General features: G+C 40.2%; 1 protein-coding gene across 1 annotated transcript in view; it reads left to right on the top strand.

The window, feature by feature from the left end:
- cdh7a (cadherin 7a) overlaps nucleotides 1–11,731 on the top strand; it is a gene marked incomplete at both ends in the record, with an annotated part of 51,690 nt that extends 39,959 nt beyond the window's left edge. Inside the window, 3 exons of the mRNA XM_083668973.1 lie at nucleotides 3,274–3,391; nucleotides 3,549–3,800; nucleotides 11,187–11,731. Of these exons, the coding sequence (XP_083525099.1) occupies nucleotides 3,274–3,391; nucleotides 3,549–3,800; nucleotides 11,187–11,731 (915 nt within the window). The remainder of the gene's footprint in view (nucleotides 1–3,273; nucleotides 3,392–3,548; nucleotides 3,801–11,186) is intronic.
- Between the last annotated feature and the right edge of the window lie 3,027 nt (nucleotides 11,732–14,758).

The raw sequence follows: 14,758 nt of genomic DNA, 5'->3' as shown, positions 1-14,758 counted from the left end.
AATGACTGTATGAATGTGCCCCATGTTTGAAAAGTTTAAATAGTATAAAAAGTATGTATAGAAGTTATTTAAGTAGGGTCAGTCAGTTACACATTTTAAAGTTCTATTGAGTTTAGAGTTTAGCTTAAAATATGAAAGGAGATGCATTTTAAAATGTATCATAGGAACCCAATGGTCCTCATGGCAACCCATGTTAATTCATGCAACTTAATTAAGTTTAAAAATGCATTTAGAAATGTCCCCATTCAGAGCAAATGGCCATAGGAATAAATAGCATTTCAGGCAAATTCAAGTACAGCTCAAAAAGCATAAATGGTTTGAATTTTTTTTTCTTTTCAAGCAAGTCAAATTACACAAGTCTGGGCATTTAGCTTAAAAGATGAAAAAGGAGGTGAGAGAAGGTTCGAAGATCGATAGAAAGTGAGAGTCTTATTATGGTAGCGGATAAAGTTAGAGATGGTTTGGTTGGTTGGTTGGATGGATAGAATGTTAGATAGATAGATAGATAGATAGATAGATAGATAGATAGATAGATAGATAGATAGATAGATAGATAGATAGATAGGAGAAGGTTATATAGATGAAAATATTATCTTTTTCTTCTAATATAAATTTACTCAGAAATCTCTTGACATCTTATAAGCATTTTGTATCTATTGAATTCCAGAAACTAACCCTTTTGAGCACGTACAAGACTATTTAAGTGAAGCAGAACTTGTTGTTTACAGACTTGTGATTTCCGCCATTTTTCTGAGAAAACTTACGCTGGTGTAATTACAACAATCAGCCACAAAAAGGTGGTACGTGTTTATTAGGATCTCTTGTTCAAGACAGTAGTTCCCTTTTGTGGATTGATCGTGTACAGACATTTTACCAGGTGTTTTGTCTATATGCAACAATGGGTTTCTAAATGGTTGTTTTATGAAATTAATGTTTTAATTCAAATCCGCCTTCTGGAATAAAACAATTCTAGCCTTTTTCTTTCACCTAGGTAGATTCTCCTTCAATGTCATTTCAGTAGCCTTTATTCTCTCTAAAAATGGACTGTATCAATAATAATGTGCTATGAATATGTTTACAAGGCAATATAACATTGCTCTGGATAAGAACATCTACTAAATGGCTCAAATGTAAATTGTAAGATCCTTCAAATTAATTGTCACCATCATTATTTCAATATTTGATCAAGTGGCATTACAAAGTGTCAGTTACATGTTGTCACTGTCATGTCTTTTGTATTGAATGTTCATCAATCTGCAATGAGTGGTGATTGGTTAAAGAAACATTTTACAAAAACATCCCAAAAACAAATTCCCCTTTAACTCTTCAGGGACATATCCATTGTTATACTTCTCATCAGTCCAACTTGGACCTGGTCCCAAATATTGTTACTTACTATGATTTCTCGTCATAAAGGTTGCCAACCCCTGTCCTAGCCCCCTCTCTCGAGTTCTGCCTGCAAAAGCAGAACCGTAATGAAAAAAACAAATGTTTTAGTTGCTAAACCTCCAAAAGGGTTGCCGCCTCAGCCGTAGCAAAAACAGATGGTGGGTTGTAAGCCTGAGTCCCCGCATCCCCTTGCAGCCCACACCTGCAATGGAGGTTATTCATGTAGCTTGTCTCTACCGTCTGTTTTCAATCTCAGGGTGTCTGCTCTATTGTATAGGTGCCCTTGGTTCTTCTTTTTTTCTCTCTCATTATTTGTTATGTTGTGATCTCCAAGGGATGTTTTGCCTGGGATGTATTCACAAACACCTGTATTGTTATGACAGAAAGAGTACCGCTTTATTTGTTGGCCTAGTAGTTCTTTGAATGATTAAAATGTATGTGTTTTTATAAGCCTACTGACCCCGTAAATGGCTATAAGGCATTGTGTAGTTGTTGTCTGACTGGCAATGTGGCCCACCCTCCTTGACATGTATGAGCTGTAGTAGTTTCCATTTGTATGTTTAGCATGTCTGCCTGACCACACAGTTTGTAGGATAGGGTTTATCAGGGGGCATACAGAGTGTACAGGCTTTTGTTGCAGTCCAGCACTTACACTCCTTAGTCAGCTAATCAGACCTTTAGAGCATTGATTTTGCCTTTGTGGTGGAAAGTGTATGAATTTTAATATATTTGAAGTGTCTCCTTCGACCTATAAATGGTTGTTATAGGTTATAACACTGTTTTACACTATTAACAGTTCTTGTTTCTCATTGTACATGGTTTTTGGGCACAGGCAAAGACTGCATATTTCACTCAAATACACCAAACAAAACATAAATATTATTGAATTAAGATAATCTGTTATCTAGGATTTATTTGATGCCCCTAAAAGCCGTTTAATCTCTCAAGTCCCACTGCCATCACTCACAGTACAGTAACTGTGAGAGATCAAATTCTCCCCTGACAGAATTCCTAAAACACTAAGTACGTCCTGTTAATCACATGTTGTTGTTTTTTTTACCATGTAAGAGAGCATTTTTTGGGCTGTGAGTCAACTTATCCCAAAATGTTGTATTGTTGTTGCTGGACTCCCTCCCCGCTGGCAGGGTTGTCTGTTTTCAGGAGATTTTTCTGGCAGATTGAGTTTGTGCTGACTGCAGCTCTTGGAGAGGGCAGGCTCTGCACACCCAGTGTTTAACCTAGCCAAAGCCAAGGGATTAGGCCACCGCAGAGTCAAGGGAATCTTCTTATAACACCACCTGATGGGCTGGTACTGATAATAATCTTTTAAACAGCACTTTTATGGGGGGGTTTCTGTGTGTAATAAATTGTAAACCGAGGATGGCTTTCCACTTTAAGTCTCAGTAAACTGGCCGAGTGACGTTGTTATTAAATTCATTGCTGCCCCATGTCCATTTGGTTTTGGACTGATGTTGGACCACAACAATGTTTTGGGGAGATGATTCCAAGTTCATATTGTTTGATTAGTAGAATGTTTAGGACTAGAATTCCATCGCAGTTCTGTGTTGTATTAATTTTGTTGCAAGACATAGTGGTTAATGTAAAATATATAAACGTATCTGTGTGTATTGCAGTTGTATATGTTATACAATATACATAGAATATACAGTAGCATATGTAGTTGAGATACACCAATGAAACTGAATTATTGAGGCCAATGATGGTCATATGAAAAGGGTTCAGGTGCTATTTAGGAGATTGTGGAAAAGTCTTCTGGATTAACATGCAGTACATGTACAGTATATCAACCTTCACTGTACACAGTCTCTAAGGAAATGGAACTGTATTATGTCTCAAATGAACCCTTGTCCATCCGGTCTTCAGGTCATTGAGACCATCAGCGCTGTGGACAGAGATGAGCCTCAGAGTGGACATCGCTTCTTCTTCTCCCTGACTGCCGAGGCCGCTGGGAGACAAAACTTCACCCTGAGAGACAACAAAGGTAAGGGTTGATGGCTCATAAAGTTAACTGAATTCCAGTTCAGCCACTAGCCCCCACTCCCAAAGCATGGCTAGCCCCACCTTGTGCACAGCAGGCAGAAAGTTGACAATAGAGACATAATACATCCATATATTAATGTGCTTTCCTCTCCATATAGATAACACTGCTTCTGTCCTGACCAAGCGAGGTGGTTTCCAGCGACGAGACCAATTCCTGTACTACCTCCCTGTCCTGATCATGGACAGTGGTAGCCCTGCCCTCAGCAGCACCAACACCCTCTCCATCCGAGTGTGTGACTGTGACTCAGATGGGAACCCCCAGTCCTGCAGCACCGAGGCCTCCTTGCTCTCTGCAGGCCTCAGTACCGGAGCCCTCATCGCTATCCTGGCCTGCATCCTCACCCTGCTGGGTAAGACGCGCCATATTTTGTTACTTTAGTTGCTCTTGACTTTTCTTGCTTCGTCCATCGGGTTGGCTTGCACTTTTGGGACTATTCCAATGGCTCTATTACACCAGGCAACCCAAATCAAGTGCATGACTAACATTTTTTAAAACTATTTAGACTTTGGTCTGCTGTTGGATTAGACCCTGCTTTAGGGAAGCACACTACTTACATTACTGGGAAAGAGGTGGCCATCATGGTTGAGCCTGTACCCTGTTGGATTAGAACATGTTTTAGGAAAGCCTATTATTACACCACTGAGTAAGAGGCTAGAGACTATCTAAGCAGAACTAACAGCACTGTATACCTAATGGATATCTGACTTCAGGCTGATCTTTGCTTATATGCCTTTAGATTTCTGTAAGATTTGTGTTGAGATTAGCATTGTAGCCAAACCCACTGTACACATTGTAAAACTTAAGACTGCCATCTCAGCTAAACCTACCGTATGCTGTTTGCATGTTTGGGACAGAAGATTATATTTTAGCATCCCATAGTGTATCTCTGCTTAGCATGAGAGACTGCTCTTTAAAGTAGCTTTGTTTTGTTAGATGGTGGCTCTCCTAACTTGCTGAATATCCTTACCTTCATCACTAGCGTAGCCTACATTGTTTCTGTTTGTTACACATGCCATACACTCTTTGCAAAATGGTGGTGTTCAGTAGGTTTACTGGGTAATAAGACCATAGATCACTGGGCCTCATTTTGGCTGCAAAGAACCAACCAAACCAACTAACCAATTTTTCAGCGGAAAACCCAACCCGAGACACGTATATATACACACACACCTGTGTCAATGCCACGCTGGGAGCAGCACAGCATCAGCCTCAGGGCAGCACCGCTGGAGGCGGAGTAGTGCACACGCTAAGTGCCTTCCTCAAGGGCACAAACAGTGATGATGGCACCTGAGTTATTGATGCCAGCAACCCTCCAGTTGCCAGCTCACACCCTGCCAGTTGTACCTGTCAGCCCTGTGGGTCTAACTAGCAGCCTTCCGGTTACTGGCCCACCTCTCTAACCTCGAGACTACCGCCGCCCCTCCTATATTTAATTGAGTAGGATATACGTATGTTTAGTTCTGAAAAGTATAACAAACATATTGTTGGGAACGACGGGATACGGAATAGAGCAGCTACCCCGAGCGAGGATCGCACTCAGAACCTACCTAGCCACAAAACGCCACATTTCTTTGGCAAAATGTACTATAACTCTAAAAATCAGTGCAATGGTACGAAAAGTTCAATCCACCATTCACTTCATAATGACACACTAAATAGTAACTAAAACTATCAATATGCATTGCAGGTTGAACAACTTTCATGTGAAAACAAAGGTTGAAGAACAGTAAGAATTTCACTCAGCAGATACATGTTGTAGTTTATGGTACAGGAATGATGATTGGTTACTACAAATGTATAGAATTCATCTAAAATATTCTAAATCAAGCAGATAGTTACAACAACAAAAATGGCATTAATGTAGAATATGCAAACAGAAATATTAACAATATTATTCTCTGCTGTCTGCCAGGCCACATGTTACATTACTGGTGATCTGTTTCATAACGTGATTACAGACTGATTGTTAGTTGAATTGTTGAGTGATGAGAGTTACAATGTACTGCATGGAGTAGAGATTCACTGTAATAGGAGAAATAGCTATATGCTGTAAGGAAGTAATTCCATGTTTGTCAACACTTACTCAATTAAGTTGTGTTCACTGTTTTTGCAAAAAGGTGCATAACATTTGCTTTTTTTTTTTTTTGCTGAAAATGTATGTTATTGCTGTGGCCCTGTGAACTTCAGTTTTATACAAATGGTGTAAGCAGTCGAGAAAAACTGTAATGAGTGCCCTAAACCACTCGAAGAGTGGGTGTGCATTCTAACTCAAATATCAGTCCATGGATGGTTTTACAACATCCCTTTGTTTTTTTGCTAAATCAAAATGTCCCAATCTCTGACATCTATGTATAAAACAACCGATTCAAGCTTTAGTGGGAGTCCTATCAGACTGTCGATGGTCCGACCCCTGCAGTAGCAGTGCTACAATCAAGGAAGAGCCCACTTAGAGTGGACACATGATTGGCCTGTTTTCATCCGGCCGCCATGGCGACATGGTCTTGATTGCAGTTATTCACTGATTGTTTGATCAGAGTCCACGTGTTGGTTTGTAACATTCATTCTCTCTGATTGGCAAAACAGTCAGTTGGGATTATTTTGTTACAAGGACTGAGCTCAGTGGTAGAGAATGCAAGATTTCAAAGGTTGATTGATTGCTTGCTTTGATAATTGCTGTTTTGTCGGTCACACAGTGTAAGGACTTATTTGGTCCAACCGAGTTCGTAGTATATAATTCAGCTCTCAGTGGACAGCATGAGTTAGCATAGTGTGTTGATTTGATTATGATAACAACATGGTGACTATACTGTACCTAATTCCCCAAATAGTTCCCAAGCTCTCAATCAAAAATTACATGTTGAGGCAAATGTCTGCACCTACCTGCTCTACTTAACTTTTTTATGTACTTGTCTTCCCCTCTCTTGCTACCTTTCTCCTCTCCTCATTCTCCTTCTAAACCTCTGTCTTCATCTGTCATGCAGAACCCTACACCTAAAATGTCTCTTACAAGCTAGCAATCAATCAACAGATTGCTTTGTGATTGTTCTTTTTCTGGGTAGCGAGAAAGAGAGATAAAGAGAGGGGAGAAGCTGACATTTCAAAACTTCCTAGGCACCTGTGAAAATCAACCCTAATTGTTTCTGGCTGGAGAGTGAAAGTTCCCTCTCAAAGTACCTGCTGTAATATCTCTACATCCAATTATTTCTTTGCCTAACAGAATTTTTCATCTAAAGTGACTTGCATGGCATTTGACACACTACCCATTGATGGAGCTAGATATCTACTAGACGAATACAGATGAGCCTTCTCGAATGTAAACCTATTTAGCAATCATCATGAACCAGCAATTATAATCCTTTCACTAAATATGAGTGTAAGTATATCAAACATAATCAATGTCTTTGGGAATTGTTGAAACAGAATTAATTTAACCTTTATTCATCTAATGTTGAAACAGAATTAATTTAACCTTTATTCATCTAATGGTTAGCCTCATTGAGATAAAAAATAAAATTAGAAGAAATTAGAAGAAAACATTGTAAAAGTCGGGTTCATTTTAATTCCAGTCTGACTCTCAGATTGTCCCTCATCTCCATCTATCAGACCCACTGCAATAACTGCACCCTTCTTAAACTGTAGTATCCAATTCTCCATTTTTTCTTGTATTTTCTCCTGTTGTTGTGGAGACAGTGTCTTGCATCCTTGTGTTGCTGTAGAACCTTCCCACCTCTTCCCTCAATACCCAAAGCTTCTTCCCATGGTCCTGGGATTAAGCCACTGCTCCCAGCCTCAACCCAGCAGATATTTTGGGCCAAGTAAGCCTTTCCCCTAGGGTCTGGCCCATTCCTTCATGGTCGATGGAGAGAGGTGTTATTTTGCGGGGAAAGTCATGAGAATGTAGAATACATCCTTTTTAATAAGGAATTAACAACAGATGCACCCACTGTCGCCTGTGCACATTAGTCATCCCGAAAAGTGGTGCTTGAGTCACACTTCGAGAGAAACACAAGGGCTGGGCTAAGCTGTCCCCAAGGCATCGTTGCAGTTGTGTTGTTGTTGTCATTGTTCATATTTAACACAACTTTATTTGTCCCAATTCAGCACATTTGAATTGCACCACCATCCCTCTGCTCCACCCACACAATCTTTTTAGAGACAGGTTGTCATTTGTGACTGACAAGAGAATTGTATGCATTATGCTTTAACATTTATGAGCACATATTCTTTCATTGTTTAACATACATAAATAATACGTAAATGAGTGTGTTTGTGTGGCTCAATCTTTTTAATGAGGCAAGATTTGAGGTTGTGTATTTTTAAGGCAATCTGAAGAATTTCTGGGGAGCGTTTCAAATTATGACAGCTGGACAGAGATATCGTTTTTTGAGATACAGTTTCCCTTGAATACCTTTGAATCCATTCTCCTTGTGCTTCAGTAGGCCAGAACAAAACTCTGTTGATCCCCAGGATCTAGGCATTCCATCTGCTAACACCACCGCCTTGCCACAGCTGATACACGGTTTATGTGTCTCTCTCTGTCCCCCTCATTCTGGGCGACATGTACTGTAATTGTAGCGATGGGTGAATGTTGACTGTTCCTGCTCAGCTGAGGTACATCTGACCCAATATGTCAAATACTATTTTTCTAACAAGACCCAGTCTGCTGTCAGTGACAAAGGTGATCTCTCTTCCTGTCATTTTTTTTTCTCAGCTTGGTTTTTAAATTGTAGTGAATGATTCCCTTGAAAATGTATGTAGGTGCCTTAACAGTGGATCTGCAATGCCTAATGCTTTCAACATCAAACAAAGGAAAAGAGCAAGTGACATGTAAATACAGTGGATATACATTAATCTATTGTACATAAGACTGTACGTACAGCCAGCATGGGTCAATAGTGCTGCAAAGGCCGATTCCGTATATATTAAGATGGGTTATAATAAATTCATATTAAAATGTGCATACATTCAGTAGTATTTCTGAGTCTGCAGCATGGACTGGCAGCTTTTAATAGATTTGTGGTTGACTTGATTAGTCGAGCCTCTGGCTTATGAGCCTGCGGATGGAGAGAAGGGAGAGGATAGAGAGAGGGAGGGAGGTGGGGGTGAGAGCCTGAAGGAAGGAGGATGGGAGTAAGAAGAATGTCGTGTTCCAACAGTGCTCGCTCATTATAGTAGATGAGAACCGGCAACCACTAAATATTCCACTTGTTGCGTCATTGATTTTGCATGATGGATTGTGTTCTCAATTCAATTACTGAACATTGAGCCATTGATCCGCCACACATCATGCACATCCATCTTACGTCAAAACTGCGCTGTTGCTAAATCAGGTCCTGCTGCTAAGACATTACAGTTGAACGAGTGTACACACTGTAGGGTCATTGGTAAATCCTATCATAACCTTATTTAAGACCAAAATCTATGTATGAGAGGTTATGGGTTGTCAAAAGCTGCAAATGACAGGAAATTCAAATAAGCACCATCAACCATAACTTCACCTATGCACTAAAAATGTTTTATAGCACACAGGTTTGACCCCTGCTATAGTGCTGTAGCTATGTTGGTCTACTGTAGTTTAAACAACAGGTTCTCACCACTGGGCAGGTTTATCTAAAAAATGTGTACTTGGTCAAGATGATTGTTCTAAGTTTACCCAGCAGCCTTTTGAATGGAAGAACATAAGGCAGGATGTTACCTCAGGTACCCATAAAGGCAAAGGGAATTCTCCTCCATGTCACTGTGCCATTATTTTTAGTTAAGCACTTGTCCTAAGCCAATTATTTGCATTGATTGTGCAAGATAACAACAAGATAAATAATTATGAAACAACAATACTCCTCAGGGTCTCTTGATTATGTTATATAGTACACAGTAGGCTATCTGGATTGTGTTTTGTTGGTGAGAATGTGTTCCTGTTAGATGAGATGCTGTATTGCATATAGAGAAGTCTCTCTGCTTAAATAGCCACTTCCACAACTAATAATCAATATTAAGCTAATCATCTTTATCAGTAAAGCTCATTATACGCATTTGTGTTGGACATTCTAAAAGAAAGCGAGACATCCACCCAATCGTGGGGTATACGGCATGTGCTTTTGAAGGCAAACAGTTGTGGATTTGTGTGCAAAGGCACGTCAAGTATGTCAAGCAATGCCGTGTGTAGAATAATTGCCTAAATTTAGTGTCTTTAGTTTAGTGTCTGCTTGGTAATTGGCCTTCACATTGGTGTGTATAGGCTATAACACTTGCTTTTGTCATATTATGAATAAGTTGGTTAATATTGTTTTAACTTCTGTTTTTTATGGGAATTTATGATGTACTTTTTTCAGCACGTCAGACAATCGTCCATCCTGTCTTTTGCAAGAGAGAGTTTTGCATCATCATGGCTTGGGCATCCTCCTGGCCCGTTTGCTTTTAAGGCCTGTACTTTATGGCGGCATATAATCCTGTCTTATTGCTCAGATAGGCATATGCTGTGCCAATAAAAAATGTTTACCGCTGCCCTGGCCAGGGTAAGCAGCTTGTGTGAGCAGGCGACTGGTGTGACTCACCGTTAAACCCCTGATATTTACAGCATATTGGGTCGCACCAAATCTCTTCGCTCATGTTGTCTGTGTGTTTATCTTTATGTAGGGTCATTCCAAAAACGTAGTTTTGGTGGGAGTGGGGGGGTCAATCATCTATATCAACTCAAAATCTCACAGAAGAGGAGAAGCCACTAGCGACCGCCTCTACAGCTGGGTTCTCCAACTATGGTCATAGAGAGCTATACATGGCTGCGATGGCAGTCCCCATGATTAGTTGAAAACCCAGTGTTAAGGAGTCTATATGTATTAATTTGAGCTGGACAAAGATAATGTTGAGTTGTCAAGCTCAAATGGGAAAACCTTGGGTTCACTCATACCTGTAATTATTAACACCTTCTCCAGACACCACCTCACTCGTTGTTCAGCTTTCAGATACAAATTAACTTCATAAATGAAGATATTGATCAAACTAATGTAGCGGATCAACTCCTCTGGCTCAATGTAATTTTCCAGACAATACGAGCACTCTCTTAGACAAGATAAGACTCTTCCAGGCTTAAAATGGTGTGATGGAACCAATGGAATACAGTCAGGAAAGTGTAGACCCTGCCCACTCAGATGGGGAAGCAAAATCAAGCCCATCTACAGTGTCTGAAAGGAACAAAAGTACTATTGTGAGTCAGGTCTGACAGCGAAGATGGCCCTGAAAACTCAATGAATACCATGCTGTTATTGTAATACATGTAAACCAGATGCTATCTCTCTTTATCATTCACCTCCACTGTGTCTTTATCGCTGTGTCAACCAAGTTGTTTCTCTGCATGCCTCCAAGGGCTGTTGATGGGTTTAGGAGCCAACAGGTGGCAGTCAGATGTAGCCTGTCATTGTTGTAGTGTGAGACAACAATGTGCCTGCACAGAACATTACTTGTATTTTTTCTTAACACGGGACTCAACAAGAGTGAAAAAAATGCCTTTCCAGACCACAGTGGGTACATTGCTCACTGTTAACCACATGGTCTACAAAATCAGACCAATCAGAGGAAAAATGGAAAAACGAAACGACAACAATATGGCTGAAAACCAATTCTTTCAGATTTCTGTTTTCACATATGTAGACGCTGGTTTGGTGCTGGAGATGATACAGATGAGTTTAATTAATTCTGCTTACTGATGGTGACACTGACCCTCTCCTCCCTTTTTCCACAGTGCTGGTCCTGCTGATTGTGACGATGCGACGGCGGAAGAAGGAGCCCTTGATCCTGGACGATGAGCGGGATGTGCGAGAGAACATTGTCCGCTATGATGATGAGGGCGGCGGCGAGGAAGACACTGAGGCCTTTGACATGGTCGCCCTACGCAACCTCAATGCAGTCTGCGAAAGCAGCAGTGGCAAGACTCGACGCGATGTCACCCCAGAAGTGCCCACTTTCTTCTCCTCCTCCTCCTCCTCCTCCCGGCCACCACCGTACAAAATAGTGGCGGCACCGCCGACGGACAACGGCATTTTCCGAGAGTTTATCTGGGATAGGCTCAAGGAGGCAGATGTGGATCCGTCCGCTCCTCCTTACGACTCATTGCAGACGTATGCCTTCGAGGGCAGCGGCTCGGCTGCTGAGTCCCTCAGCTCGCTGGAGTCGGTGAGCACGGACTCGGAGCAGAACTATGACTACCTCAGTGACTGGGGGCCTCGGTTCAAGAAGCTAGCTGATCTCTATGGCCATAGCGATGGCAGCAATATCTTTGCATCCTAGCCTCCAGTCCAGCGCTGGATTCGGTATGAACAATAACACAAACCAGGGAGGGAAACAGAGAAGATATGAATGATACAAAGAAGGAAATAGGAGATAACAACAACCACATTGCTATGAGACATTTGATTGGTGTGTATGCACAGTATGCATCAATATAGGTGGGACTAACTAATGTGAGGTGGTTTTCCATTCAAAATGTTTATTGCCACTTACTGGTTTGGATTTTTCAAAGAAGGCCCTTGGGAGATTTTGTGAACAATATTTATTATAATGCAAATGATGCAAAGCTTAGACTTTGGGGTGGGTTTCAGACCCAGTGGAAGGACCCAATGCACAAATGTCCAGGACTTTCTCAAGTTGCAGTGACCCTTGGACTGACAAACAGTGACCCAATCTCTTTTATCATCCTGCAATTACAAACAGTGACATTTTCAAGTACTCATAGTACGAAGGTAAAGTATTGACGAGTGGTCAATTCAAAACAGTGCTGCCATTCTAACTGGCTCTGTGGTCTTTCGCAGTGTTCACTGTGGTCTACAGTATAACATTTTACATTGTTATTTATAAAAATAGAGTGGACTTTCACACTCTTGATAGAAACGCGACAATTCCTCATGAATTCTACGCTTTCATAGTGTACCTGAAACAACTAGTGAATTTGATCAATATAGAAATTAATTTCCTCACCCCTCGTTTGGAGTAAAAAAAAAAAATACTACATTCCTGTTACTGTAGGTATCTGCACCCATGGCTTTGTTATCCCAGGTGATATTCCATCGTAAATAATACAGTAAAAGGGGCACAATGCCCTTAAATATGGTTTCTGTCTTCTCCTACAATCATTGCAGCAGAATAAACAGAATAATCTGTCTCAATTTATTTCCTGTGGTTAAGCAGCAAGATGCTTGTGTTCGACAGTGGCATCATAACATTGCACCCCTAAGTCTTGCAGGGAGGAAGGGATAAAGAGGTGCAAAGAAAAAGAGTAAAACTAAGAAAACTTCACTTCAAAGTCATATTATGTCAGAGCCTTAAAGCCTTCAATGACATCTGCAGGTAGTATTAGTGGGTGTAAAATTTAGGAGGGTTATATGTGCTGTTTCATATAATGTCAGATGTGTTCTGCCATGTTGGTTCAAGCTGTGTTTGCCAGTTTGTAAAACTGTAGCAGCATAGGATGTTTCAGTTAGTCATAGAGCATATGCAGCAAAGCTGTGGACACAAGTGGTTCTATCCTAAAGGCCCAAATACAGACTTCAGACGTAGTCCTGGGGAAAAGCAGCTGCCAGCTAGGTACACAATTGGGAAGGTTAGCCACCTAGAAATAAGCCTGCCCAAAAAGACATAATTGAGTTGTGTCAAAGGACTGCTAGAACATACTGTAGGTACATCTTGTTGACATTTACACAAGCCACACACTACACAAGCCCCCTTGCACACAGTTTAAACATTCTCAAGATTTCATTTCATCACAAAAAACTGCCTCTAAAAAACTGCTGGAGGATATGTGCCTTCACTGCTTTATACAACCATCTATCTTTTTGTTTCACAAAAATCAATGAAATTATCATGCTTCTCCAACAGCAGAACACAAACACTTTTTAAACTGTTTTGTGTTTGATAGAAATGCATTTTAGGCCATCACAACTATGGCTGATAATTTAGTCATTTTCTTTCAAAAGTGACGATAATGAAGATTGATATTATTGTCTTGGAAAGGGCTGTCGTCGTAAATGTAATTGACCATTTGCAAAATTTGTAAAGTTAACTAAAGTTACCCCTTAGTTAGTGCTGCTAGCTCAGTCACACCTGAGCCAAAACCATGGATTCCACCGTGATTGCCGCAAGAAATGATAAATAACTTTTGGAAATAAAGTCATCTAATAGCACCAATAAGTCAACAGCAGTCTTGAGAAAGAGTTTTTTTTTATTTTGTTTTTTTTACTAAAATCAAGTTGGCCTATAGGCAGCCAGAGCTATTGCATTTACATTTACATATATACCTGTAGGCCTATACTGTTTAAGTGGGCATACAATATTTTAAACTGCTGTCTTGGCAGAGATGCTTGTAATTTAGTAACGTAGTCAATAGGATATTTACAGACTTTTTTCCCCATTGGTCATGGTTATCTTAAAAAGCAATCTCTCTTTGTCCCCTCAAATGTGCGCCTCCTTTCCATTATGCACTCTGTTCAAACAAACTCGGTGCAAGAGTATCTCTTTGAAGAACTGTCTAGCAGTGATAATGACACCTATGGAAGTGATTAATTTTGGAGCCAGTGTAACATAATCTGCTGGATAAGGGTGAAAAATTATGCAAAAATACTGAGAGTTAATGGAGCTAGAGACGGGCAGTAAAACAGCGAAAAATAGTTTGTTTAAAGATTAACATTTGTTAACTGGCTTGCTAAATGGAATCTAAAGGGACAATCGAAATCTCGTTAGGGTCTGCTTGAAGTTCTAATAAATAACTTAATTAAGCAAATTGCCCCAGATGCGCTGCAGTAAGCTCATGGATGAGTCTTAAAGAGGAAGGGTAAACAAGGAGAGTTAAGGATGCTACTAATCCAACTATGAGTGTACTGTATACAACAAGAAAGATAAATATTAACAAGCTAAATCCTATCAATTAATTCCTAACTTTGTGTAATAAAGTACCTACAATATTTTCAAGGCTATATGAACCATTTCATTTTATGTGGAATTGTTGATTCACCATTAAAGTTGGACTGAAATGGAAATCACTAAATTACACTATAAAATGAAGATGTTAATGCTTCAAAGTTCGCCACCTCCTTTTATATTTTATAGCATTGTAAATAGCTCTGACTTTTGCCATCACATCAAAACAGTTGCACGTTCTCCAATCAAGATAAGGCACTGGTGAAGTGTGCCCGCTTCGACTGTCAACAAAGTTGCTTGTCAAGCCATGTAGACAGTAGAGTTTGACAGTTAGCTTAGCTAATAGCTAGCAAAAGTTCATATAAACTTAATATCCCTGCTGCTCGATGTCGGCAGATTTTAACC

This window comes from Argentina silus (assembly GCF_951799395.1).
Source record: "Argentina silus genome assembly, chromosome: 1".
NCBI classification, from domain to species: Eukaryota; Metazoa; Chordata; class Actinopteri; order Argentiniformes; family Argentinidae; genus Argentina; species Argentina silus.
This window is presented reverse-complemented; position numbering and strand designations above follow the sequence as displayed.